General features: G+C 44.8%; 1 protein-coding gene across 8 annotated transcripts in view; it reads left to right on the top strand.

Moving 5' to 3' along the window:
• Positions 1-27,381, top strand: part of LOC121269665 (pleckstrin homology-like domain family B member 1) — a 331,530-nt gene that overhangs the window by 149,003 nt on the left and 155,146 nt on the right. For all 8 annotated transcript variants that reach the window (XM_041174450.1, XM_041174453.1, XM_041174451.1 and 5 more), the window contains one exon: positions 5,534-5,656. In XM_041174450.1, coding sequence (XP_041030384.1) covers positions 5,534-5,656 — 123 coding nt within the window. The remainder of the gene's footprint in view (positions 1-5,533; positions 5,657-27,381) is intronic.

Genomic DNA, 27,381 nt, shown 5'->3' with positions numbered 1-27,381 from the left:
CAGCCAGTGACACCCACATTCCATGAATGAGAAAGAATGGGAGCACGGGCCTGGGTACTAAATGGTCTCCTGTCCTTTGTCTGTTCTCAGCTGATGTTCATGTGTGTGGTTTACTATCAGCTGCCAGGCTGTGATTGGAAGGAGGTTGGGCAGTAGGGTGGGAAAAGGGAGGGGTCGGAGGAATGTGAAGCCTGAGCACCCCTCCCTAAACCTGGTGCGCTGAGGCCATAACTCCTGCCTGTCTGAGATCAGTTAAGTGAACATAGACCTGGATGGTTCCTGGGACTTTCCTGGGCTGATTGACACCCAGCAGCATCTTTACTCTCGGAGCCTTTTAGGGACTTCTGCCTGGGCACATTTACAATTTATATCTTGGGATTCACATCAGCCCATCGCCAGACCTGCATCCTCTACCACCTAAAGGACAAGGGTAGCAGACACATGGGAACACCATTACCTGCAAGTTCCCCTCTGTCCTGACCTAGAACTATTTCATTATTCCTTCACTGTCGCTGGGTCAAAAATCCTGGAGCTCCTTTCCTAACAGCACCAGATGGACAGTACCTCAAGGAGGCAGCTCACTACATCAATCCCCTCCCCATCCTCCCCACCTTCTCAATGGTAATTTGGGATGGGCAACAAGTGCTGGCCCTGCTAGTGATGCTCAGATGAATTAATGTTATATGAAGAAATGCCCTGAGTAATATTTAAGCAACATTTAAAAGGGAAAATAAATATTTACATCACAGATAGGGGAAGGTTGTATTGAGGGATGAATGTTTCATTCAGTACCCACAGGTCTTGTAGAAATCTAAGCCACAAAAGTAAGGTAACAAGACAAGCTGATCACTGAGAATCAGGTTAGTCCTTACCTGAACAGATATACTTGATAATTGCTTCGATAACAATTCACCGATTTATTTTTGAGGGGGAGAGTAACAGGGCACAGCTGTAATTATTAACAAAGGTGCTTATTTCGACCAATTGAATGAAAGAAAGGGACAGGAAGAGAGAGATTTATTTGAAGGGTGCTTTAACATGATCCAGTCACAAGGCCTTAACTGCAGAATCGCCACAACAACAACCCGCATTAAGGTCTTAGAAGAGGAGCTGGAAGGCAGAGAGGGTTTCACTGTGTGAGGGACTGGGTGAACTGAAGGCACAGCCACCAATGAGATGAAAAGAGTGGACAATGTCCACAGGACACCAGAGAAATGGAGCATTTCTTTTAATTTGTTCTTTTATGGGATGTGGGCATCACTGGCACATTTCCCTAATTGCCCTTGAACTGAGTGGCTTGCTCAGCCATTTCGGAAAGCAGTTAAGATCAGCCACATTACTGTGGGCCTAAAGTAACATGTAGGTCCAGACTGATAAGGATGGCAGATTTCCTTCCCTAAAGGATATGAGCAAACCTGATGGGTTTTTATAACAATTAGTAACAGTTTCATGGTCACCATTACTTAGACTAGCTTTCAATTCCAGATTTTTCCACTAGCTGCTTTTAAGGGATTTGAACCCATATCCCCAGGGCATTAGTCTGAACCTCCAGATTACTGGTTTAGTGACATTACCATTACACCACCATCTCTCCCATAGCTGTAGAGATGTAAAACATTCTCTCTCTTAACACTGATCTTCTAAACACTGACAGCCAGTTTCCCAATGCGTTCTGTGGATAGCGACCCAGATTAACTTCTTTGAAATGAAGGAATTTGTTTTTAGTATTGAAGCAGGCTGAGGCTCGAATGGGTCTCGAAGGCAGTGGAAGACAGCAGAATGTAGATAAAGTGACTGCAGAAAAAGATAGAAAAAAACTTGCATTTATATGGCAACTTTCATGACCTCAGGACATCCCAAAGTGCTTCACAGCCAATGAAGCACTTTGGGAAATCCTGAAATCGTAAATGTATAAACGCAAGCTCTTTTTAGTAGGTTATTTATTTCTAAGAAGGATTGTCTGCCTCAGCAAGATTTATCTGCACAAGGTGTTGAGATTGAAATGAGAATGAGGTTAAGTGTGCACATTCTCTGGAAGATTCCAGCATTAATCTAACAGTTTGCCAACAAGATGTTCTTGTATGATTGTCAAAACTGACTAGACCATTCAAATCAGCTGAAAACTTATGTCTGGTTATTGCAAAGGAGATGAACCTTCATTAATCTGAGGTTTGGTGGAACTTTGAACAAATCAAAGCTGACTTGTATTTAATGTAGACACAGCTGATTTCAAACTTTGATCTTCAGGCCTCTTCCCATTCTCCCCTCCATCCCGCCCCACCCTCCCCCAATTCTGGCCAAGGCCACAACAACCACAAGTATGAGCCTTGTCGGAGTGTAAGACCGTTTGAAGGAACCTGGTGTTCATGAAGCAGCCTTTCATTTAAAGAAGGGGAACAAAGAATTGAATGGATTTAGTCTTCTGACCTTGCCTCTTAAAAAAAATGGAGTGCTTCACTGATAAGAATTACATTTCAGTGTCGTGATGCAGTTTTCAAGTTGACAGACATGGCAGCCATTTTGCACACAGCAAGATTCCACTCACAGCTAGCTGTGAAATGATTGATCCCTTAGGCTGTGTTGTTTAAACAGTGGTGCTGGATAAGGAGGAAAATGTTCAATTGGAGAGCATGTATGACATTAAAACAAAACCTCCTCACAAAACCTAATAAATCCAGTCGGGAATTCAGGAGAAACCCCCTCACCCAGAGATTGTGGAGCTCACTACCACAAGGAGTGGTTGAGATGAATAGCGTAGATGTATTGAGATAAACACATGAGGGAGAAAGTAATGGGATTTGTGGATAGTGAGATGAAGTAAGATGGAGGAGGATTGTTTGGAACTTTAACGCCAGCTTAGACAAGTTGGATGACTGGCCTGATATTCCCGTGTTGTGAATTCTCTGGCAACACTGCAACTGTTAGTAGAGACCAACCCTATTTCAACATCCCAGAAACTTGAAATTTGACCAGATTCAACTTAATTTGGAAACTTTTTTTTGAACTCTTTGGTTGCCTTTACATAAAGGATTTGAATCTTGGCGGATTGGACGGTGCAGTGGGTTACGCGCACAGTCCAGTCATCTCTATGTTTAGATCCAGCCCAGGCAATGGAATTACCCTCTCCTCTTTCTGCTAGAGACTGAGACTTAGCCCAGCCTCAACCCATTTTGGGGTGAATGTGGGACACTAAATTGCCCAAAACTAGCACCAATTGCCGTGAGATTGACCATACTTTATTCATGGGCATTGCCCGTCTCCAGTCTCCCTAACAAGGTGATAGTGGGCTTCTTTCATCTAAATGGCTGGTCAGGTCACTTTAGAGGACAGTTAATATTCAGTTGCGTTGGGAATGAAATCACTGTTCCTTCAATTTCACTGGGTCAAAATCCTGGAACTCCCTCCCTAACAGCACTGTGGGTGTACCTACACCACAGGGACTGCAGCGGTTCAAGAAGGCAGCTCACCACCACTTTCTCAAGGGCAACTAGGGATGGGCAATAAATGCTGGCTTTGCCAGCGATGTTCACACTCCAAGAATAGATTAAAAAAACATAGTGGTCAGGCAGGATCTGGGTGACAGGCTTCTCCCCCTGAAGGATGTCACTCTTCCCCTGGCTCGATGGGCACTTTTACTGGTGCCAGATTTTCATTTCCAAATTGCTGATGGCTCGCTACAAAACAAATCCACTGGTTTGTAATCTGCGCAATGGCTCAGAGAATTCCGCAGTAACTGCAGTCACAAAGGTCTTCTGATGCACTATATCTGGAGAGAGATTTGCATGTTCCACAAGTTTGAAGGACTGAGTGCTTAATTGCAATAAAGCAGTGGAGTTCATGCGTCAGAGTGATATAAAGGTTTGACTCACACTTCAAGCTTTTTAGAAAATTAATCTAATGTTGCTATAAAGTGTTTAGTGGGCTGTGTCATTCCTTTGTGTCTGATGTTAAGTGTTGTAGGAAAACATTGGGACACTTTTGCTCTCTATTTTAAATCACATTTGGCCCTTCTTTTGTAAAACAAAAATGGTTTGAGCTTTCATTCTCCGCTGGCAGTAACTGCGAGCACACACACGGTCTCAAAATAGGAAAAGAAATTTGAGGCAGGCTCAGTTGCAGCAGGCGACAAACTGTGTGAATTTCTGTGCCTGTTCAGATTGCATGGTTCACTCAGGGAGTGCTGTCCCGGGAAAGGGGAAAGGGCAACTTTCAGTGATAACCAAATCACTTGCTGCAACAAATTACTTCTTACCTGTTGTTAGATCTGTGAAAAATCACTCATTAGGAGTGAGAATCACTCAGTTTGGTTTCAAAATGTGACAAATTCTGAAGCTTGTCACCATTAAAAATAAACACTGACCTGTCCCTCCAATATTCCCCAATAAACACTGACCTGTTCCTTCCAATATTCCCCAATAAACACTGACCTGTTCCCTCCGATATTCCCCAATAAACACCGACCTGTCCCTCTGATATTCCCCAATAAACACTGACCTGTCCCTCCGATATTCCCCAATAAACACTGACCTGTCCCTCCAATATTCCCCAATAAACACTGACCTGTTCCCTCCAATATTCCCCAATAAACACTCCTGTACCTCCGATATTCCCCAATAAACACTGACCTGTCCCTCCAATTTTCCCCGATAAACACAGACCTGTCCCTCTGATATTCCCCAATAAACACCGACCTGTCCTTCCGATATTTCCCAATAAACACTGACCTGTCCCTCCGATATTTCCCAATAAACACTGACCTGTCCCTCTGGTATCCCCCAATAAACACTGACCTGTCCCTCCGATATTTTCCAATAAATACCGACCTGTCCCTCCGATATACCCCAATAAACACCAACCTGTCCCTCCGATGTTCCCCAATAAACACCGACCTGTTCCTCCGATATTCCCCGATAAACACTGGCCTGTCCCTCCGATATTCCCCAATAAACACCGACCTGTCCCTCTGATATTCCCCGATAAATACTGACCTGTCCCTCCGATATTCCCCAATAAACAATGACCTGTCCCTCTGATATTCCGAATAAACACCGACCTGTCCCTCCAATATTTCCCAATAAACACTGACCTGTCCCTCCGATATTTCCCAATAAACACTGACCTGTCCCTCCGATATTCTGAATAAACACTGACCTGTCCCTCCGATATTCCCTAATAAACACCAACCTGTCCCTCCGATATTCCCCAATAAACACTGACCTGTTCCTCCGATATTCCCCAATGAACACTGACCTGTCCCTCCAATATTCCCAATAAACACTGACCTGTCCCTCCAATATTCCCAATAAACACTGACCTGTCCCTCTGATATTCCTAAAAAGCACTGACCTGTCCCTCCGATATTCCCCAATGAACACTGACCTGTTCTGTAGCAAAATTTGAGGCAGTTTATCTGTGTTGTTCATTGGTTGTGATGTAGGATGTTTAGGATGTACAGTTCAGTCAATACTTGTTGGTTGCAGAGCCCAGCCTGGGACTTACTTTGATGTGTCTCCTCTTTGCTGTCTCTTGACAGGGTGCATGCTATGTTTTGGCCAGTCAACATTCTTTCGCTTTAACCACCCAGCAGAAGCCTCCAGAATGAAGAGTATGATGTCTGGGAACCGAAACACTCCAATGTCCTACTGCCATTCTTCAGGTATGGTGTCCCAGTTTTATCTCTTGTTACATTAGCCTGATGAAATATGGATAAGCTAACAGATTTTAGTTACCACCTGGCTGAGCAGAAGGTCCTGTGTATGTAGAATAGTGTGTGTACCTGAGCAGGTGAGGTGAAGTAGTCTGATGTTATTTTTTAAATCACACAGGATGTGGTCATAACTGGCAAAGTCAATATTTATTATCCCATTCCAAATCATCCTTTTGGAAGATGCATCCTTGACAACTGCATGTGACTTGCTGGGTCATTTCAGATTCAGCCACATTGCTGCTGGGTCTGGAGTCACATGGAGGCCAGGCTGGGTCAGGATGGCAGATTTCCTTTGCTAAAGGCCATTCATGAACTCAATGAGCTTTCATGACAATCCGGTAGTTTCATGGTCACCATCACCGAGACAAGCTTTTTAATTCCAGCTTTATTTAATTAGCCGAATTTAAATTCCCCCAACTACCGGGGAGCTCATATCTGCAGGTTATTAGTCCAGGCCTCTGGATTTCTAGTCCTGTAACGTAACCATTATGCGACCATTCTCGATCATGTGGAATGGAAACACCAGCATGGACTAGTGGGGCCGAATGGCCTGTTCCTGTGCTGTACATTCTATGCAATTCCACATGTGCCCAGTGATGTGAGGCCTTCCTTTCACCAGCTAGTGACGCATACAGGTACTGTCATGTAGTAGTTATGTTACTGAATTAGCAACCCAGAAGTTTGGAGTAATAATCCAGAGAACACTAAGATCAAATGGTGGTTTGAGAATTATGAGTTCAACAAAAAATCTTGAAATAATTTGTTGGCACCAGTAAAAGCGATGATAAAACTGTCTGATTGTCGGAAAAACCCTTTGCTGGGGAAGGAAACCTGCTGTCCTTCCCCAGCCTGAACCATATATAGCCTGCCCATACATAGATGCATTTAAGTATAAGCTGAATAAACACATAAAAGAGAAAGGAATAGAAAGTTTTGCTGATAGGATGAGATGAAGAGGGCTGAGTGGAGGCTCATGTGGAACATAAACACCAGTATAGACCAGTTGGGCTAAATGGTCTGTTTCTGTGTCTGTATATTTGATGTAGTTCTACTTATGAGTTGGTGTGGTTGACTTTTAAGTGCCCTCTGTGTCTGAACAAGCTACTCAGTTGTATCAAGCTGTCCTAAGGCAGGAGCAGTTTTTTCAGATAATTACAGAGGTATTTTGTTCTGTTGCTCAACACTGCTACTCCTCACATTAAACCTTCTCCTCTTGGAGGAATCCCTGTGCCTTATAAGGTCCAACTCAGGGATCGGCTAATGGTGCATTCTACGAAGATGCCATTACTGTGTTCTGCCTCTGCCCTGAGACTGTTTCAATGTCCCCCTATCAGAGAATGAGTTCCTTGTTTATTGATCAGTAAAGAGCTCCTAGCATCTCAGCACAGGTTCTGCTAGAAGGATATCATTGAATAAAAATGCTTCATAGGAAGGACAACAGTGAGATGAAAAGGTACAAGTTCACTTATAGTGATTTTTTTTTTCCATAAGAATTTCTGTTTGATCCATCAGCTCATTTCCCAGAGCATTACTGAGCCATATGACAAAGAGGAACTCCCAAGGTTGATCCCTCTTCCATGCTGGAGCAGCTGATTTTGACCCAGGATAGTATTTCAACCCGTGGTCATTGTATCATTTGGGTAAAGGGGGGAAATTGCCTGGTGTCTGTGTCCCTGGTCATGATAAGTGAGTGCCCCCTGGAAAGTGTGAATGATAAACAAGAGACAGGTCAACATTAACTTGTTGATCTCAGGGGTGAAAAATAATAACATAACACTTGCATCTATTTAGCACACAGGTACATGAAAACTATAGCACAGAAACAGGTCATTCAGCCCAGCCAGTCCCTGTTAGTGTTTATACTTCTGAGAGCAAATAGTCCTTATTATATGTATCCATCTGTCCCCCTATTCCTTTATCTCCGTTTTCTTCAACATTTGATTCAATCTGGTCATGAATGTTGACCTGGGTTAGATGGACTCTACCAAATTTATTAAACACCCTGAGAAACCCAATCATGTCTCCTAAACGCAGCAAGTGATGATTTGTGCATTTACTGAAGCTGATACAATCTACAGTCTTTGTTACTCTCGATGTCATCTCCTGAGCTTCACAGTTCAGAGTTGCAAGCATTTAATCCCTTCTATCTGAATTTAGCCAATATCATCATCAACCTGCATCAAATATTCACGTGGACTATTTTTAATCATTGAAGGAGATAATTAACTCCATTTATTGAGAATTTGTCCCTTTAACCTACCACTACATGACCGTGCATAATCTTTGTGTACTGCTGAATCCTGCGCTAAGTTCTATACTATTGTTCCAGTCCATACCATTGTCTTCCTAAATCCCCACTTCGTTGCCACTCAAGCCATCATTTATCTTTGTCATCACTATTTCCCCAATGCTGTCCCGTTGAGCCATTTCTCCCAGTTAGTAAACTACGACTTATCCGGAACTCTAACTATTCCTACCCTGTTCCATATTGACTCCCAAACTGCTATCGCCCTCCAATGCTTTCCACTGGGAATGAGTCCCATGGCACATCGCCATTGGGTTTCTTCCCCAGCCTTGCAGTCCTCTCTACCTTATCAATCCAAAACCCAATTTATAATCTCAGCACTCCTGAGTAAGATCTACCGTGCATTACTCGCTCTTCCCTACCTCTGTTTCACTACTAATAGCAGGTTTATTTTCTCTTTATATCCTTTATCTTGTTGACTTTATCCAAACCTTTAAATTCCCGTCCTGATACTTTCTTTCTTTGACCATTCAACCATCTCCCTTTACTCATTTTCCACTTCCTACTTGGATATTTCAAGTACTCCAGGTCCAAAACAGAAATATAGCACAAGTTGTTGGGTGCAAAGCACAGTATAGCATCTAATATCCTGTCTGGTTAAAAGTGCTCATCTAATTCTGGCCTCTTGCATATCCACAATTTTAATCACTCCACCACTGGTGACCATGACCTCAGTGGCCTAGACACTAAACTCTGTAATCCCTTTCCTAAATCTCTCTACTTCCCTCCCTCGCTTTCGTCCTTTAAAACACTGATTAAAACCTACCTCTTTGACCAAGCTTTTGGTCACCTGACTTAATATCTCCTTATGTGGTTTGATGTCATACATTGGGTGGAATTTAATGCAGGTGATGGGGTCTCACCCACCGACTGGTGAGCCGGCGAAAGTCCCACAATCACTTCCTTTCGGGAAGTATTCAATGCCAGTCAGGCACTTAAGTGGCCAGTGGCATGATTTCCCCAGGATCAAAGACCCCAGAGGCAGAAGTTCTGCCCCCGTCAGTCAGAGGCTTGCAGCCCTTCATTGCTGTCACTGGGGAAGCAGTGAAAGCTGACAGCAATGCATCCACCAGAGGCCCAAGACCTGCGACAGACCCCAGGCCGCAGGTAGTGAGGGCGGGATTGAGTTGCAGGGAGAATGTCGCTGGCAGTGGGGTGATTGGAAGAAAGGGCAGGGGTTGTGTCTCCGCAGGGCCTCCCCTCCCAATGCCTGGTCCCTCGATGAGGCACTGAGGGCCTTTGATGAAGAACCCCCCCCTCCTCCATGGGACCCCGATTTCTTCTCGGACTTCCTGCATGACAATTCCCTCGCCTGCTTCTGGTTGAATACAAGTGACAGTGGGATAAGGCTCTTAAATGGGCAACAGTTGTTAACTTAACTGCTTCAATTGGCACCAAGGCTGGAAGGCCGTCAATGAACTTTCCTGCCCCTGACTTAATTGGGTCAGAGGTGGGAAGGTCGCAGGGTCCCCACCCTTCACTCCTTAGCTTCATTAAATATCCCCCACGCTACAGGGGTGGGAATTAAACTCAGCCCTTTGTTTTACAATGCTCCTGTGAAATGCCTTGAGATGTTTTACTATATTACAAGGGCTATATAAATAAAAGTAGTTGTTGCTTGTGGATTTTCTATTTGTAATATGGCAGGAGATAAGCTGGCTGGAGGACTTTATTTGCGAGCAACTAGATTTGGACTTGGTTCCTGTTACTAAGAGCAGAACAGGGAGTTTACATTTACGATGGTGATAGCTCATTTTCATCGTATCGTTCCACCATTGAGTGGAATGGAGAAAGTTAGAGATTAGACAGCTGTGTGAATGTTCGTGGTAAGATTTGTATTGACGCTGTTCGTTCAGTAACCACAGTGTTGGACCTGTCTCAACCAAAATTGATCAGAAGCTCAGTGTTCTTGGCTGCTATTCAAGAGTGGTCATACTAGTAGAGTAGGAATTTTTAAAATGCTCATCCTTATTTGCCCACGTAGCTTTGACCCTCCCTATCTCTATAATCTCCTCCAGCCCCACAATCCTCTGAGATCTCAGTTCTGATGAGGAGTCATACGGACTCGAAACATTAACTGTGCTCCTCTCCGCAGATGTTGTCAGATCTGCTGAGTTTTTCCAGCTATTTTTGTTTTTGCCTCTGAGATCTCTGCCCTCTACCAATTCTCATGCATCACTGATTTTCTTTGATCCACCATTGGCTGCCATGTCTTCAGCTGCCTTGGCACTAGGTTCTGGAATTCCCTCTCTAAACCCCTCTATCTCTCCACCTCTCTCTCCTCCTATAAAATGCTTCTTAAAACCAACCTCCTTGACCATAAGAAGAAGAAGAGTCCTGAAGCCCTGAAGAAGAGTCATATGGACTCGAAACATTAACTCTGTTTCTCTCTCCACAGATGCTGCCAGACCTGCTGAGTTTTTCCAGCTTTTTTTGTTTTGGTTTCAGATTTCCAGCATCCACAGTATTTTGCCTTTATCTCCTTGATCATAATTTCTCCTAATACCCCTTTATGTGGTTCAGTGTCAAATTTTGTTTGATAATGCTTCTGTGAGGCCTGAGAAATCAGCCAGGAATACGGCCCTTGTTGGAAATTAGTGAACAGGAAAGTTGGAACTGATTCAGGAAAGTGAGTGAGGAAAGAGAAATAGAAGACAGGAAATTGATTTGATATTTCCCAGCAACCAGCCTTGGTACCAGTATGTACAAATATCCTGCTGTTCCCATGATAACAGAATACGTTACTCTGCTTGTTTGCACAGGAGTGAGAGCAGCAGTGAGACAATTGTTTACTCAAGATATTGGAATAACTAATCCTGATGCTGACATCACAGCAACTGTGTCCCTGGTGATTGAAAGGGTTGAGATCATCAGATACTGGGTGTAGGTTCCAGAGGGGAGTAGGGGAGATACAGATGGAACTGTTCCTTGTTGTTTTGATCTCAGTACGATGTGAGGGTGTTAGACTGCAGCTGTGTACTCTCCAGGCTCCCACCTAGCATGGAGAAGAAGCGGTGTTAACCCTTTCAACCCCAGTTGGAAAGAAATCACTTCTCTCCTGCAAATTCCATCTCCTGTCATCCTTCCCAAGGGCACCAACAGATTCCTGTATCTGGACTCAGTTTGTTTTGGGTTTGGGTGTTCAGTTTGTTGGGGTTTTGGGGTCAAGTTTGGGGTTTTTGGAGTTCTGAGGTTCAGTTTGTTGGGTTTTGGGGTCCAGTTTGAGGATTTAGGGTTCTGTTTGGGGTTTGGGGATTCGGTTTGTTGGGGTTTTGGGGTTCAGTTTGGGGTGTTGGGGTTCAGTTTGGGGGTTTGTTGTTCAGTTTGGGGTTTTGGGGTTCACTTTGGGGTTTTGGACTCAGTTAAAGCGCCATTGATGTAGTAAAATATTCCCTGGTGCTTCAAATCCAACAAATATAACCACCAATACAAAGAAGGAGACATTGGGACAGGTGACCAAAGGCTTGGTTAAACGGGTAGGTTTTAAAGCATCTTAAAGGAGGAGAGAGAGCAGTAGAGAGACAAAGAGGGATATGGAGGGAATGCCAGAGCTTAGGGCCCAGGCAGCTGAAGGCACGGCTGCCAATGGTGGATCGATTAAAAACAGGGATGTGCAAGAGGCTAAAATTAGAGGAACGCAGAGATCACAAAGGATTGTGGGGCTGGAGGTGATCACAGAGATAGGGAGGAACAAGGCCATGGAGGGATGTGAAGGATGAGAATCGTAAAATCAAGGTGTTGCCAGGAGCCAATGTAGGTCAGTGAGCACAAAGGTGATGGGTGAACAGGACTTGCTGTATTCAGACCTAGGTGGTACCTGGGATTTGACTGTCTTGTCGGGCTCAATGCCACACGGAGTGGTATGTTCACCTGGGGCACTGGGAAATTGTTGTCGAAAATTCAAATCTAAAGAAAGGGGAAAGCTTATGTTCTTGCAAACTACCCTGAATGGCTCTGATCATTTGCATATTCTGTTCAGGATTTGGCACTAATTCAGTAATGAGCATGTTGAAAGACCTCACAAATAACCAGTTAATGTCTCTACAAGCTGACCCCCCAGGACCGAGAGAGTTAAGTTTATGAGTGGTGCTGGCATATGACACCATTTGCAGCTTTCAGTCTTCCCTTTGACAATGCATCATTTGTCTCAATGAAAAAATAGAGAATAATGGGCCTTCATGAGCAAATGATCAAACTATGTAACGTTTCATGAACTAAAGCCAACTTTGTTTCCTTGATAGGCAGAGGATCATTTTATTCCCAATACCATCCTGACACTTGCAAGGACATATTCAAATCTAGAGTTCTTCAGTAGGAAATTGAAAGGGTCTTGATAAAGACAAAGTTCCAATGTATTGAGTGCAACCTATCAATATCTTGTCATCCTGTGAGAGGACATGATAAGAACAATAGTGGCTGGGATTCACTTAAACACAAATTACTCACTATGTAAAAGTGCTTCTTCAATTCCTCTTGTTAATACCCCTCCTCACCATTCCCCCACATTCACCCAACAGTGGCTGACTGAGATTGGTGTCAGTTGTGGTTCAGTATTTTCCCCTCATTCATGGGGTGTGAGCATCGGGTATATGGTGGTGGGCTGCCTTCTTGAACACTGAGTGCCTTGCTCAGCCATTTCAGAGGGCAGTTAAGAGTCAGCCACATTGCTGAGTCTGGAGTCACATGTAGGCCAGATTGGGTAAGGACGGCAGATTTCCTTCCCTAAGGACATTAGTGAACCAGGTAGGTTTTTACGAAAATATGGTTGTTTCTTGGTCACACTGATGCTCACTTTTATTCCAGATTTATTTAATTAATTACATTTCCTAGCTGCCATGATAGGATTTGAACTCACATCATCAGATTGTTAGTCCAGGCTTCAGGCTTGCTAGCCCAGGAACATAACCACAATGTTACCATATTCTATTGTAGATAACAATCTCCCTCTGAGTCAGAAGGTTGTGGGTGCAAGTCCCACTCCAAAGACTTGAGCGTAAAATCCAGCCAGCACTCTCAGTGCCAGTAATGAAGGAGTGCTGCATTGTTGGTGGTGCCACCCTTTGGATGTAATGTTAAACTGAGGCTCCATTTGCTCTCTCAGGTTGACCTAAAAGATCCCATGGCATGAGTCAGCCTCTATGGTAAGGTTTTGTATTGACACTACTCGTTCAGTAACCATGGAGTTGGGTCTTTCTGAACCAGAGTTGATCAGCAGTTGTAGACTGTTGTTCAATAGAGGTCATAATGGTATCGTAGGAATTTTTAAAACTCATCCTTATTTTCAACTTCATCTATGGCCACATGTGCTCCTTATCCCTGTAACCTCTTCCAGCCCTACAACTCTCTGAGATATCTGCACTACACCAGTTCCGGCCTCTTGAGTATCCCTCATTTGATTTGCTCCACCATTGGTGGCCAAGCCTTCTCTGGAACGCCCTCTCTTAACCTCAGCACCTCTCTACCACTCTCTCCTCCTTTATAATGCTCCTTCAAATCTACAACTTTGACCAGCACCTGTCCTAACATCTCCGCCTGTAACTTGGTGTTAACTTTGGTCTGATAATCCTCCTGTGAAGCCCCTTGGGATTTTTGTTACTTTGTTAAAGCTGCTATATAAATGCAGGTTGTCATTGCTCCTGCCTCCATGCACCACAACTGTGCCTTTTCTTCTATTGTTTTGCCTTCAAGTATCTCTCCACTTGCTCTCAAGGCATTGACTATTGCTGAGGAACAGCGCCAGGGGTGTGGTAGCCCCTCCCAGTATCTCAATGAAGTAACTGTTCATCATTTATAATGCAGACAGTTTGGGATGAATCACAGGAGAAGCTGATTCCTATCTTCACACCTACATTCCGGCATAGGTTATTGGACAAGATTTTGAGGCAGGATATCTGGCTGATTTACCACCCCTATCCCCTCTCCTACTCCCTAGCCCAGGGCTATTAAGAAGCTTAGTAGCATCATCACCAGCCCCTCCCACCCCTCCACCACTCCCCCCACCCCCCACTCCCCCCACGTTGCATCACTGGCTCAAATATGATCATTCACCTCAGCATTGACTGAGCTTAGAATCTGGGTAGAAATTGGACTTGGGGGTGGATGTGAATACCAAGGGGTGAAATTTTACATCATGGCGGGGTGGGGAGGTGAGGCCAGAACATGCGGTGAGCCACTAAAAACTCCATCGGCTTCAGCGGGACCGGAAGATCTCACCAGCGGGATGGGCCGTAAAATTCCGCCCCAGGTGTTGTGTATAATCTGTGCTAATCTGATACGGTGCAACGTCTCAGGACCGGCAGCCTCGGGACCGAGACCGGGCCAGGTCTCAGGTCCGGCCAGAGTTTGGGTCTGGCGGTTGGGCTGTGGGCAGCTCAGACTAAGCCAGGTTGGTGGCGCCGAGAGTCGCTCGGAGCATTGGGAATAGATACCACCTTGCTCTGGTGCAGGACTGAGCCAAATTGCTCAGCTTAGTTTTTGAAAAATTTTATTCAATTAAAATTTGATGCTTGGCACATTCTAAAGATGTTCGAGTTTTTTGGACAACTTGGGTATTTGGACTCCTGGATTTGAGACTCTGGTCTTTGGACAGTTGGATTTGAGACACTGGACCTGTACCACCTATTTAAACCCACTGTTCAAGGTGAGTTTCTTTTCCTCGGACTCTGTTGTGGCTCAGTCCCATACTGGGAAGGATAATTAGAAATTGTTTCCCCAGGTCCCCTTACACAAGGTTGGTTTACATAAAACTTGTTCATAAGCGGGTGATGTGGAATGGGTTTATTATGCAATCGAGGTTTGGAAATGATTTTACAAGTGGCCCTCCCTTGTCTTCTGTTGAAAACCTCAGCAAATCTCAACCCCAGTGACTTGTGCCAGCCAGTCATTTGGGTCTCAGTCAGAACAGTGAAAGCGATGTCTCTGCCATTGTGTGCAGCATGAGAAGGTTCCTTTCAGTGTGAACCCAGTTGCTGAGAAGGCTCCTCCCTTGCTCAGGCCTGGCATGACCTGAGTTCTGATATTCTTATTGACCATCCTGAGTTAGGAGCAGGCAATTGGCTCCCTGACTGAGGAAGTGATCACAAGTTGAACCTTATCAGAGAGAGTGGGAGCCTGTGCTCAATACCAGGCATTGTTCATCATATATGTCGTGAGAAAATGTGCCTTTTATCGGGGGCACTGTCACTGTATCTGCTGACAACTAGACAGAGCCTTACAGACAAGGAAACTGCCTTTGGTAAAGAGAGCTGTGTGTCAGGTATTGAAACAGCACGGTTAGTAGGATTGGCATTTTTGAATCAGTTGATTTAGTCAGATGCCTAAGTTGGATTGACCTTGGCAGGGGACAGTTTTACCTGCTGGGCTGCTGTACAAGGTTGTTTAAAATTCACTTTTGCAGATTCCTGAGTGTGACTAAAGTTCTCGGCAGCCTCCCTGAATTTCCCTGCATCCTGCACTGGTCCTAATATGTTCCGGAGTGTAGCAGACCATGCCATAAACAGTACAGTGACCATTTAGTAAAAGAAAGAACTTGCATTTCTAAAGCACCTTTCACAGCCTCAGGATGCCCCAAAGCACTTCACAGCCGATGTTGGATGCAGGAAAACACAACAAACCAATTTGCGCACAGCAAGCTCACAGCAAGCAGTGAGATAAATGAATCTGTTTCATTGATGTGGGTTGAGGGATAAATGTTACCCAGGACACCACATTGCCCACCCCTCTTCTTCAAATTAGTGCCATGGGGTCTTTTCCATCCACCTTAGAGAGCAAAAGGGGCCTCAATTTAGCACCTCATCTGAAAGACGGCACCTCCAACAGGGCTGCATTCCTTCAGTCCTGCACTGGAGTGCTAGCTTTGATTTTTGTGCTCAAGTCCTGGGGCAGAATTTTTCCCTTGCTGGGCGGGCGCGTGCCCGACCTGAACTGGAGTAAAACAGTGTGTACGATGACGAGGGGCGAGCGTCCCAACGCCACCACACACTGTCGCAATATTTCGCTTGGCGGGCGCGCTGCCAATTAAGAGGCCTATAAAGGCCCTTAATCAATTAATTAAATCGAACTTTTCACTGCCCGTCTGACCGTTCAGTTGGCAGGTCGACAATTAGGTCAGTCGGCCTTTGCATTTTTAACAAAAACTCATCCATGGGTGGGATGAGGTTTCGAACAGTTAAAAAAAAATTTTAAAGCTCATTTTTAACATGTCCCTGCTTGTGTGACAGAGTCACATGAGGGGACATGTTTTCATTATTCTTGAATTCTTTACTTTTAGTGTTAGAAATCTTCAGCTCCCTGAGGCGGCTGTGAGCTTTCACTGAGCACACCCATCACTCACGCACAAACTTCAACACTCGCCCTCCTCCCCCCACCCACCCCGGCAGCGCTGAGGTCATCAGTGTGCGATTCACGCTGGCTGGCTGTTAATTGGCCGACCGGTGTGAAATCGTGGTTGGGGCCCAATCGCGGGCAGCGGTCTGTTGCACGGCTGCTCCCGGGTCCCGCCCACCACACCCGCCGATGGGGGTAAAAATTCTTCCCATGGAGTGGGACTTGAACCCAGAACATTCTGACTCTGAGACAAGAGTAAGCCACAGCTGACTTGTTTGTGACCCTGGACTACGCAGATAGAGATATGGAGTACAAAAGCAAGGAGATTCTGTTGAACATCAGAATGGTTTGCATTCATATAGTGTCTTTAACATGGTAAGGTGTCGCAAAGAGTGTAATAAGGAGATTATAATAAGGAGATATAAGGACAAGTGACCAAAGGCTCAGTAAAAGAGGTATATAAGGGGCATCATAAAGGAGGGACAAGGTGGAGAGATTTCAGGAGGGTTTAGGGCCTAGGCAGCATGAAGGCAGGACTGCCAATGATAGAGCGAATAAAATTGGAGATAGACTAGAGGCCAGAACTGGAGGAGCACGGAGATCTTGGAGTGTTGTAGAGCTGGAGAAGATTACAGAGATACGAAGGGATGAGACCGTGGAAGGATTTGAATATAAGATTGACAATTTAAAATAAGGGCTTTTATATATCACTGGTTAGCCCTTATTGTGTCGTTACAATGATAATTATGCTTATTTACTGTACAATACATAAGGCAACAATCGCTCATAAGGGATTTGGTAAATGCGTTCATTTATTAAGTCAAGGCACATGTGAACAGTTATATATAGAAATAAATCTTGAAGGCATCAGAGCTGTGCGTGCTCTGCTCAAAGCAAAAGTGAAACTAAGACTGGATCACATGACACATTTTCCTTCTAGTGATATCATGCTAATAACCCTTAAAGGAATATTGCAACAGTGCTCAGCTGGAATATTGTGTCCAACTCCGGGTAGGGTATCAAGATCTTAGAGGGGCCTTACCAGGATGGTTCCAGGGATGGGGTGACTATGCTTTGAGTTATGTGGAGAGACTGGAGAAGATGGGCTTGTTCTCCTTACAGGAAAGAAGGTTAAGAGGAGATTGAATAGTGTTCAGAATTATGAAGGTTTTTGATAGGGTAACTACGGAGAAATTGTTTCCATTGGAGAGTTTTGGGAGCCATAGATCCAGATTATCTATGATTTGTAGGTCATCAGTTAATTGATAAAATAATCGGAGAGGAGATGAGAATTTTTTTCATGCAGTGGATTATTATGATCTGGAATGCCTTCGTTACCAAGATGGAAGCAGATTCCACTGTACCTTCAAAAGGGAATTGGATAAACACTGGAAAAAACAAATAAATTGCAGGGTTATTGGGGAAGAAATGGGGGAGATGGATTAATTGGACAGCCCTTTCAGAGAGCTGACCGAGGCTTGATGGGCTGATTGATCTCCTTCTGTATCATTCAATCCAGATTTCACATGAAAAGACTGGTTGCTTGTGGATGAGATGCTGGATGGTGACCAATGTCCAGCAAAGGATTAATACCTTCAGGAAAGAAACATCGGTGGAGGAAGGTTGAAGGTGGTCAGGGGGATTAAAAACCTGCGATTATTATCCAGGTGTTAGAAGCTGACAGAGACATCCACAGCTGGTTTGGTTTATCCAGCTCTAACCCCTATGGATTTGGCCAAACAAGGTGATGCACCGGTTTTTAAAAACACACACACACAGACACATAGACACACAGACACATAGACACACACACACACACACACATATACACAGACACACACATACACACACATACACACAGACGCACACAGGCACACACACACACACACACTCAGACACACACACAGAGACACACAGACACACACACACAGACACACACACAGACACACACATACACATATGCACACACACGCACACAGGCACACACACACAGAGACACACAGAGACACACACAGAGACACACACAGACACACACAGACAGACACATACAGATACACAGACACACACACAGACACACACACACACACACACACACACACCGTGTTTTCAGTCCTGACTGAGAAAGATTGCTCATGCAAACACTTCTATGGAAACAGCTTGTTTTCTGCCTCTGTTGCAAGCATGTAGACATGCAGCTGGTGTCTCAGCCTGCTTCTTGGGTGGGGGTGGGGGTGGGGGTGGGGGTGGTGGTGGGAACGGGTGCAGTGGGTAGGAGAGGGGAGCGCTGGGTTGGTGGTTTTTGGTGATGGGGAGAGGCGGGCAAGAGAGAATGATTTGCTGCTGATATCACTCCAAGGGGAGCTGCCGACTGCTGTTTAAGTATGAGATGGGTCGGCAGCTCGCTCCACACCCCCAGCCAACCCCCCTCCCACCCCCATGACCAGTCTGGCCTTGGCTGGCTGCTTGGTAAGAAGCTGCAGTTCCCGGGCGAGGCAGTGAGTCAGATTGATGGAATTAAATGGCTACAGGACTTTTCTGCTAAAGGGAAGAGCCATCTCCCATCTCACAGAGCAGGAATGAAGTAAGTGAAAGGGCTGTCGCTGTTTATTTTAACCAGACTGTCGCTCTGCAATATGTTGAACTGGTTTAATAAAGCTGCCCGGGGAGTTCGTTTTGTTTCCTCAACTTGAGAAGAGCTGTTTGCTCGGGAGACAGGGATTTATAAACTGGATAATGTTTTGCCTGGTGCTGAGTTCAAGTTAATGTTGGGTGCACTTAGAGTTTATTCCCTGCCCTTTAAAAGAATTATAAAAGGCTTTAGTAGTGAAAGTGAGGGGGTTTACCCTTATGTATATTTACAATTGTCCTTGTCGGTCACACCTATTCTCTGTTGTACAGACTCTGCCTGCTGTTCTGTATTATCTTAATTCCACAGGGTTTAGTCCATGCTGTTTTAATCTGGGCCAAATCCGCTGGGTTTTATCAGCCCAACAGTAAATTAGAGTTAAGGCAGCATAAAGTTAGTAATTGTGGTTTTAATTCCAGATCTCCTGGTTCTCAGCTGAACTGGTGAAATTTAAAGGGGGCAATGGCTTTGAAAAGAAAGACTTACGTTTCTGTAACACGTTCCCTACATTTGGGACAGTGACTACGGCATGAGTTTGCGGTCCCGCCGAAGTCAGTGGAGTTTTGAACGCCTCACTGTTTTCTATGGCCCTGCCTCCACCACAACAGGGCCACAAAGTTCCACCCTACACTTCAAAAGTACTTCATTGGCTGGCAAAGCACTTTGAGATGCCCGGTGGTTATGAAAAGCACTATAACATTGTAAGTTTATTTTTAACGGTCTGTTATGACTGGCCCCAGGGCAAGGTCCCCCAATTTGTTATGATCCCGGACGAGGTACCCCAAATTATTAACTTCCTGAACGAGATCTCAGTTTTGCTATGCTCCCTGCTGAGGAGGAATGAGCTGGCTCCTCTTCTTTATTCAACCCCCCTTGATTGGTCACTACAAGGTTAATTTAAAAGGGACCCCTTTCCTCGTGGATGCCTTTTCCCAGTCCACATCTTTTTATGTTTCAGGAGGAACCAATTTAACCAGGCATTCTTGAGTCAAAGAAAGAATATGTTTATTAGTTACTAAACCTGAGAAAAAATAATAAAAACACAACATACACACAGAGCAGAAATGAGAAGTTGAGTCCAAAACCAAAAGTTAAATAGTATATACGAATCAGGCTTTGGCTTGTCCGTGCGGAGTAGGTGGCGAAACGTTGTAGCCGTTAAGTGGGGTGATTCCGGCTGAGTTGACTTCGGCAGTTAAGCAGTTGGTTTGGAGACACTTGGCTCTGAAGGTTAGTTGAAGGAGCTGTCCTGTTTTCTTTTTGACTGTGGCATTGCTGACTTGCCTCCAGCCAGAGAGAGTCTCAAGTGTAGCCACTGTTAGGAATCACAGCTCTCAATTTTCACACAGCAAGTTCCCACAATCACAGTGTGATATTGACCAGATCATCTGGTTTTCGTGACGTTGGTTTCAAAATATACGTTGGCCAGGACATCAGGGATAACTCCGCTGCTCTTCTTTGAATGGTGCTGTGGGATCTTTCACATCCACCTGAGAGAGAGCAGACATGGCCTTGACATAAGATTTTATCCAAAGGATGGCAACTCTGGCAGTGCAGCACTCCCTCAGCACTTGCACTCAAGGATCAGGCTGCAGTTTGTGTCCCAGACCCTGGAGTAGGACTTGAATCCATGAGCTCTCTATTCAGAGATGAGAGAATCTTACCAATTTAGCATTGGGCAGGTATTTACAAAAGGGAGCAGAGGAACATGTGAAAGCGCCAGCATTATGTGCTATGTTTAACATTCCCTCACTTAAAGTAGTCTGAGCAGCTCCTGAGGGAAAGTACAGCCATATGGACAATCAGACAGCATTCCGTCTCTAATACTTTTCGATAACAGAAGATTTAGCAACCCTTTCTGACAATTTTGTAAGGAAAGGCGTTGATTTTGAGGTGTCATCTTTTCAGTTCAATGGCTTACCTCTGAGAGGGCGAGTTTCTAAATTGTTAAAGCATCTAAAATATTTACTGGCCTAGATCAGGACATTTCTGAATAATTAACCTGCTAAAGCAGAGTAAATAAATATATGAGAATATTTAAACTGGTGTAAGTTAATGTTAATCAGATACTAAAGGAACTTCGCACAAAAGGTGAGAATTGTCTGGAATATATCGTCATGCAGTTGGAAGCTGGGTTGGATGAGGAGGTACTGGAGGGATCGGGATTGATGAAGCATCATATCTTCTACATCCACCTCTCTAAAATCAATGCTCTCTGCCTCTGCTTCAGCCCTTCTGCTACTGACGCCCTCATCCAGGCTTCTGTTTCCTCCAGACCCAGCTATTCTGGTCCTCTCTTGGATGGCCTGCAATCCTCCAATGTAAATTTCAGCTCATCCAAGACTTTGCTCCCTAGACCCTCACACCAACCCATTCCCCTATCGCTCCTATGCTGTCTGACATTCTACCTCCGAGTTCAGCAATGCTTCTTTTTTAAAATTCTCATCCTCGTGTTCAAATCTGTTCATGGCCTTGCCCCTCCCTAACTCCATAACCTCCTCCAGCCCTACAACCCTCCAAGATCTCTGCACTCCTCCAATTCTGACCTCTTGTATATTCCTATTTTAATAGCTCCACTGTCAGTTGTGCCTTCAGCTGCCTGGGTCCTAAGCTCTGGAATACCCTCCCTCGGCCTCTCTACCTTTCTTTCCTCCTTTAAGACACTCATTGAAAACTTTGACCAAGCAATATCTCCTCATCTGATTTGGTGTTAAATTTTGTTTAATATCACTCCTTGAAAAGCCCCTTGGGATGTTTTATTGTATTAGAAGTGTTGCATAAGTGCAAGTTGTTGTTGGCAGAGTGGGCCAATGTGTGTTCCTGTCCCAGAGTCCCATGGTGCAAGTGTGTTCCAGTCCCATGGTGCAATGTGTGTTCCTGTCCCAGAGTCCCATGGTGCAATGTGTGTTCCTGTCCCAGAGTCCCATGGGGCAATGTGTGTTCACGTCCCAGAGTCCCATGGGGCAATGTGTGTTCCTGCCCCAGAGTCCCATGGTACAATGTGTTTTCCTGTCCCAGAGTCCCATGGAGCAATGTGTGTTCCTGTCCCAGAGTCCCATGGGGCAATGTGTGTTCCCGTCCCAGAGTCCCATAGGGCAATGTGCGTTCCTGTCCCAGAGTCCCATGGCGCAATGTGTGTTCCCGTCCCGGATTCCCATGGTGCAATGTGTGTTCCTGTCCCAGAGTCCCATGGAGCAGTGTGTGTTCCTGTCCCAGAGTCCCATGGTGCAATGTGTGTTCCTGCCCCAGAGTCCCATGGGGCAATGTGTGTTCCTGTCCCAGAGTCCCATGGTGCAATGTGTGTTCCTGAGCCAGAGTCCCATGGGGCAATATGTGTTCCTGTCCCAGAGTCTCATGGGGCAAAGTGTGTTCCTGTCCCAGAGTCCCATGGAGCAACGTGTGTTCCTGTCCCAGAGTCCCATGGAGCAATGTGTGTTCCTGTCCCAGAGTCCCATGGGGCAATGTTTGTGTGTGTCCTGTTCAGTTCAGCCCAGGCAGATGAGACAAAAGAAACAACAAAACAGTGAGGCCAACCAAAAAGAACCCACATCAAATTCAAATGCAGCAAAGGAAGATGCAAACACGGGCTCTGGGTGTAATCTTTCACACTGAAACTTAACGATCCCAGACATGTTGCTGACTGAAGCAGTCTGAGCCTCTTATGCACCATCTACTGATGGGTACTGAGAGGGAAAAACCCAACAAACAGGCATCATCATTAAAAGAAAAGCATACAACAAGTTACGACCACTAATCACAGAATCACAGAATCACAGTGCAGAAGAGGCCCTTCAGCCCATCGCGTCTGCACCGACATGTGAGACACACATCTGATATTACGGGTGAAACCATGAGTCTTTATTCTCTCTGTTTGCCTATTTACAAGATAGTGCTTCTCCTTAAACTGGAAGGGTCCTTACCTTACACCCTCGGTACTGCCCCCCATGAAGTAAGGCATGGACTCTTACAGAGTTTCCTTACTGCAGGGCTGAGTGATACCTCAGCCACGCGACACCCTATTTTGTGTGTGAATCAGGACAGAGGACGTTGTCAGGCTATTTAGAAAGAACTTGCATTTATATAGTGTCTTTCGGACCCACAGGTCCCACAGGACCAAAGCGCTTTTGAAGTACTTTTGAAATGTAATCACTGTTGGAATGGAGGAAACACGGGAGCCGATTTGCACACAGCAAACTCCCAATGTGACAATGACCAGGTAATCTGCTTCGGTGATGTTGGTTGAAGGATAAATATTGTCCAGAACTCTGGGGAGAACTTGGCTCCTCCTCTTGGAAATAGTACCGTGGGAGTTTTTTTATGTCTACATGAGAGAGCAGGCTGTTTAATATATCAACTGGAAGATGGGATTGTCAGCCTGATATTGTCTGCTGAAATCTCTGGAGTGGAACTTGAACCCACTGCTGTGTAATTCAGAGTGCTAACCACTGACTCACAGCAATAACCGTAGCTGCACTCGATCCTGCCCCCACCCAATGCACCCACCCAAGGGGCATTGGTGTCAATGTATCAGTAATTATATTGTCAAGTTCCAATAAGAATCTTATTGTTGACTGGCAATAACATTGTGTGGCAATTACATTGTTAAGGCAACTGCATTATTAAAACGGGTGATGGGCATTGGCTCACCTATAAATGGGGTGAAGCTGTAATACTCCAGGATGGAAGGGACTGGGAGAGTCTGCTACCCTGTAGAGCTGTCTTGAGAAGAAACCTGCCTGAGGTAAAAGACTAGGACCAGAATTTTATGGACCGGTTGCAGCTTGTTCCTTCCCCCTGCCGGTGGATGTGGTGAGCCATTTAAATCTCCATTCAGTTCAGCGGAACCATAATATCCCGCCTTGTGGGAGGGGCCATAAAATCTCGGCCTAGCTTCGGACTCATTCTTCCATGACAAGCACTTATTGCGAGTAACAGTTAAGACCAAAAGTAAGACCACTGATACCAGCCAAATTAACGTTGGATACTACTGCATAGATCAGGAATTCATTCTGAGAACCATCTCAGCTGGCATGTTTTGGTATTTAGAATTTAAAGGGATACTAGCACCTGATGTACATATGCAAACTACAGAACTTATTCCTTAAAAGTTAATTTCACATTTGAGGAGGTTAAATGAGAGTTTGTAAAAGAGGATTTTGTTTCTGCCTAAGTCTCTGATCTACCCACTTAGTACTGAGCTGCGGTATCACTGGTGGAATAAATGAAATTCCATTCCAACTCAGCTAAGCTGATTAATTTTTATTTAATAAGCCAATAACTGCATTTCCAGGTTCTGAGAGAGTGAAGATTAAAAGGACCTGGTGATATTAGAAGATGCAGCCCCTCTGTCTCATGGGGTTGCTTTAAGTCCTGGTATGAGTCAGCAAGTTCAAATATATTAAATATCAAAGTGGGCCATGTGACTTGTATAAAATTAAACAACAACTTGTGCCTTCAATGCAGTAAAACGTTCCCAAACATATCGCAAGAATGAATTATCAGATAAATATTAACGGCAGGTCAAAGCTGGAGATTTTAGGGCAGGTGACCAAGATCTTGGTCAAAGAGGGTAGGTTTTAAACAGCATCATAAAGGAGGTGAGGGAGGCGGAGAGGTTGGGCGAGCGAATTCCAGAGCTTAAGGGGTCTAAAGACAAGGCCACCAATGGTGAAGGAAGTGGAGGAAGTGCAACTCAGGCCGGAATTGGAGGAGCCCAGAGGACTGGGAGGGTTATGGGGCTTCAGGGGGGTTAGAGAGAGATATAGGGAGGGGTGAGGCCATGGTGGAATTTGAACATAAGGATGAAAATGTTGAAATCAAGGTATTGGTGGGAGCCAGTGTAAGTCAGCTGAGACTGGAGTGGGACTTTGTGCAACTTAGAATGTAGGCTGCAGAGAATTCCAACAATGTTTGCAAAAAACTGTTCATTGGCAAAAGAATCAGTAAAAATATCACTCTGTGATTGGGACTGAATGCAAATAAATAAGTTATTGATAGTTCAAGCTGTTGGAGTTTAGTATTTGAGGCACTCCAGAAGTGGATAATTACCTGGTACAGGATGTAGCTGAGGGCAATCTAAACTTTTCATTTTGATCTGCAGACAGTGTGTTTAATAGGATCTCAGCGGTCGTCCATTGGGACTGATAATCTTTACAACCACCTTCTGCCATTTGGACACTCTGCTCACCAGCTGCACTTCTTGGAAATCCAGCCACTGGATTTTCTGATCATTCGTTCTTAAAAATTTGTTCATGGGATGTGGGCGTCGCTGGCTAGGCCAGCATTTATTGCCCGTCCCTAACTGCCCTTGAGAATGCTTTTTCTTGAGCGGAAATCATGCCTCCCACCTCCCATACTGTTCCTCCCCACTGGATGAGCAGGCCAGCAGCCTTATTTCCCATGCTGTTTAAATCTCATCCTTTCCACTTTTCCCATTCATTCCTTCCTATCCCAAGTTTTCTGATACTAACAAACTTTGTTGAGGGTTTATCCAGTAGTGAAGCAAAGAACATCCCTCTCCAAACCTCCAGGCTCACAAAGTTCAAACAGGAAAAGCTCCAACTCCACTGGCTTGTAGATTGAGTCCTAGAAGAGTAGACTGGCCATTGGGACTGCGATCCTTCTCATTTGCCTAGCCTCTTGCCATCTCTTTGGAGGTCAGGGACGGGATGTGTGACAAATGTGTGTACCTAAATGAGATGTTAAATTGAGGCTCTGTCTGCCCTCACAGGTGGACCTAAATGATTCCGCAGCACTGTTCTGAAGAATAGCAGGGGAGTTCTCCCCGATGACCCTGGTCAACATTAATTGCTCTAAAATACACTATCAGATCATTATCACATTGCTGTTTGTGGAATCTTGCTGTGCAGGAATTGACAGTTGTGTTTCCTACATTATCACAGTGACTACACTTTAAAAATACTTCAATGGCTCTAAGTGCTGAGGCTGTGAAAGGCACTATATAAATGTAGGTTCATAAGGTCATTAGAATTAGAGGCAGTAGGAGGCCAATTGGCCCACTGAGCCTGTTTCACCATTCCATAAGATCATGGTGGATCTGATTGTGGCCTCAACTTGACTTTCCTGCCTGCCCCTCATAACCCTTGACTCCCTTGTAGATCAAAAATCTGAACTCAGCCTTGAATATATTCAATGACCCAGCCTCTGCTGCTCTCTGAGGAAGAGGGTTCCAAAGACTCACGACCCTCTGAGAGAAGAAATTCCTCCTCATCTCCATCTTAACTGGGAGACGCCTTGTTTTGAAACTGCACCTTCTGGTTCTAGATTCCCCCCGTGAGAGGAAACATTCTCTCAGCACCTGCCCTGTCAAAGCCCCTCAGAATCTCATATGTTTCAATAAGATCACCTTTCATTCTTCTAAACTCTAATGAGTATAGGCCCAGCCTGCTCAACCCTTCCACATAAGACAACCCCTCTCAGCCTAGGAAATGTCCTAGTGAATCTGCTCCGAAGCTGCTTCCAATTCCAATTCATTCTTCTTTCTTTCTTCATGCTAAGAGCTATCCTGGTCAACACATTGCCCCTGTCAACCAAAAACATCCAAAAATAGTAACTGGTTGTTCAGCTCACTGCTCTTTGTGGAATCGCACTGTGCATAAAATGGCTGCTTGGTTTAGTTGCCAAACAGTCATCGTACATCAGAGTGAATCATTGCTCTTTGCTTTGAGATGTTACAGGGAGATGATAATGTGCTGTGTGAATGTAGGGTTCTTTCTAGTATCATAGTGGGTGTGAGAAACCCTAGACTACAGGAATGATTCTGTGACCCGGCAGTGCCAGTCTAGGCTGCTCCTGGCAGTGGAATCATAAGTATGCAGACACAAATTCCTGAGATGCACTCCCTTCGAGCATAACCACCCCCCCCATTGGGAATTTTGGGCCACTGCTTTTGAGTGCTTCAGTGTTGTGTGCTGTACAATACTAAGATGAAACACTGACGATTATAGGTGCACCACACTCATGGCAGTACCAGTGAGAGCAATTTGATGTGAACAATTAAAATTAGCATGGCTTTGGCTGACAAAGCCCTAAGCTCTGGAATTTCCTCCTCAACTCCTTCGTCTCCTTACCTCTCTTTTCACCTTTTAAGACACCCCTCAAAATCTACCTCTCTGACGAAGCTTTTGGTCCTTCCCTTAATAGCTCCTTTCCTGGACCAGTGTCAATTTCTGTCTGATCACGCTCCTGTGAAATGCTGTGGGATATTTTACTACTTTAAAAGTGCTATATAAATGCAAGTTGATGTTGTAACACATAAAACTATAACTAACCAGGGGATTCCTTCCCCAGAATGTATTGTTAATAATTCATATGTAAATCTCAGATTCAGCATACATACATCATACACATAATATATATTGTACATATTAACATAGTCTAAATATGGTACTATAAATA

The sequence above is a fragment of the Carcharodon carcharias genome, chromosome 25 (genome assembly GCF_017639515.1).
Source record: "Carcharodon carcharias isolate sCarCar2 chromosome 25, sCarCar2.pri, whole genome shotgun sequence".
Taxonomy (NCBI): domain Eukaryota; kingdom Metazoa; phylum Chordata; class Chondrichthyes; order Lamniformes; family Lamnidae; genus Carcharodon; species Carcharodon carcharias.
The sequence above is the reverse complement of the archived record's forward strand: the minus strand, read 5'-3'. Positions and strand labels throughout refer to the sequence as shown.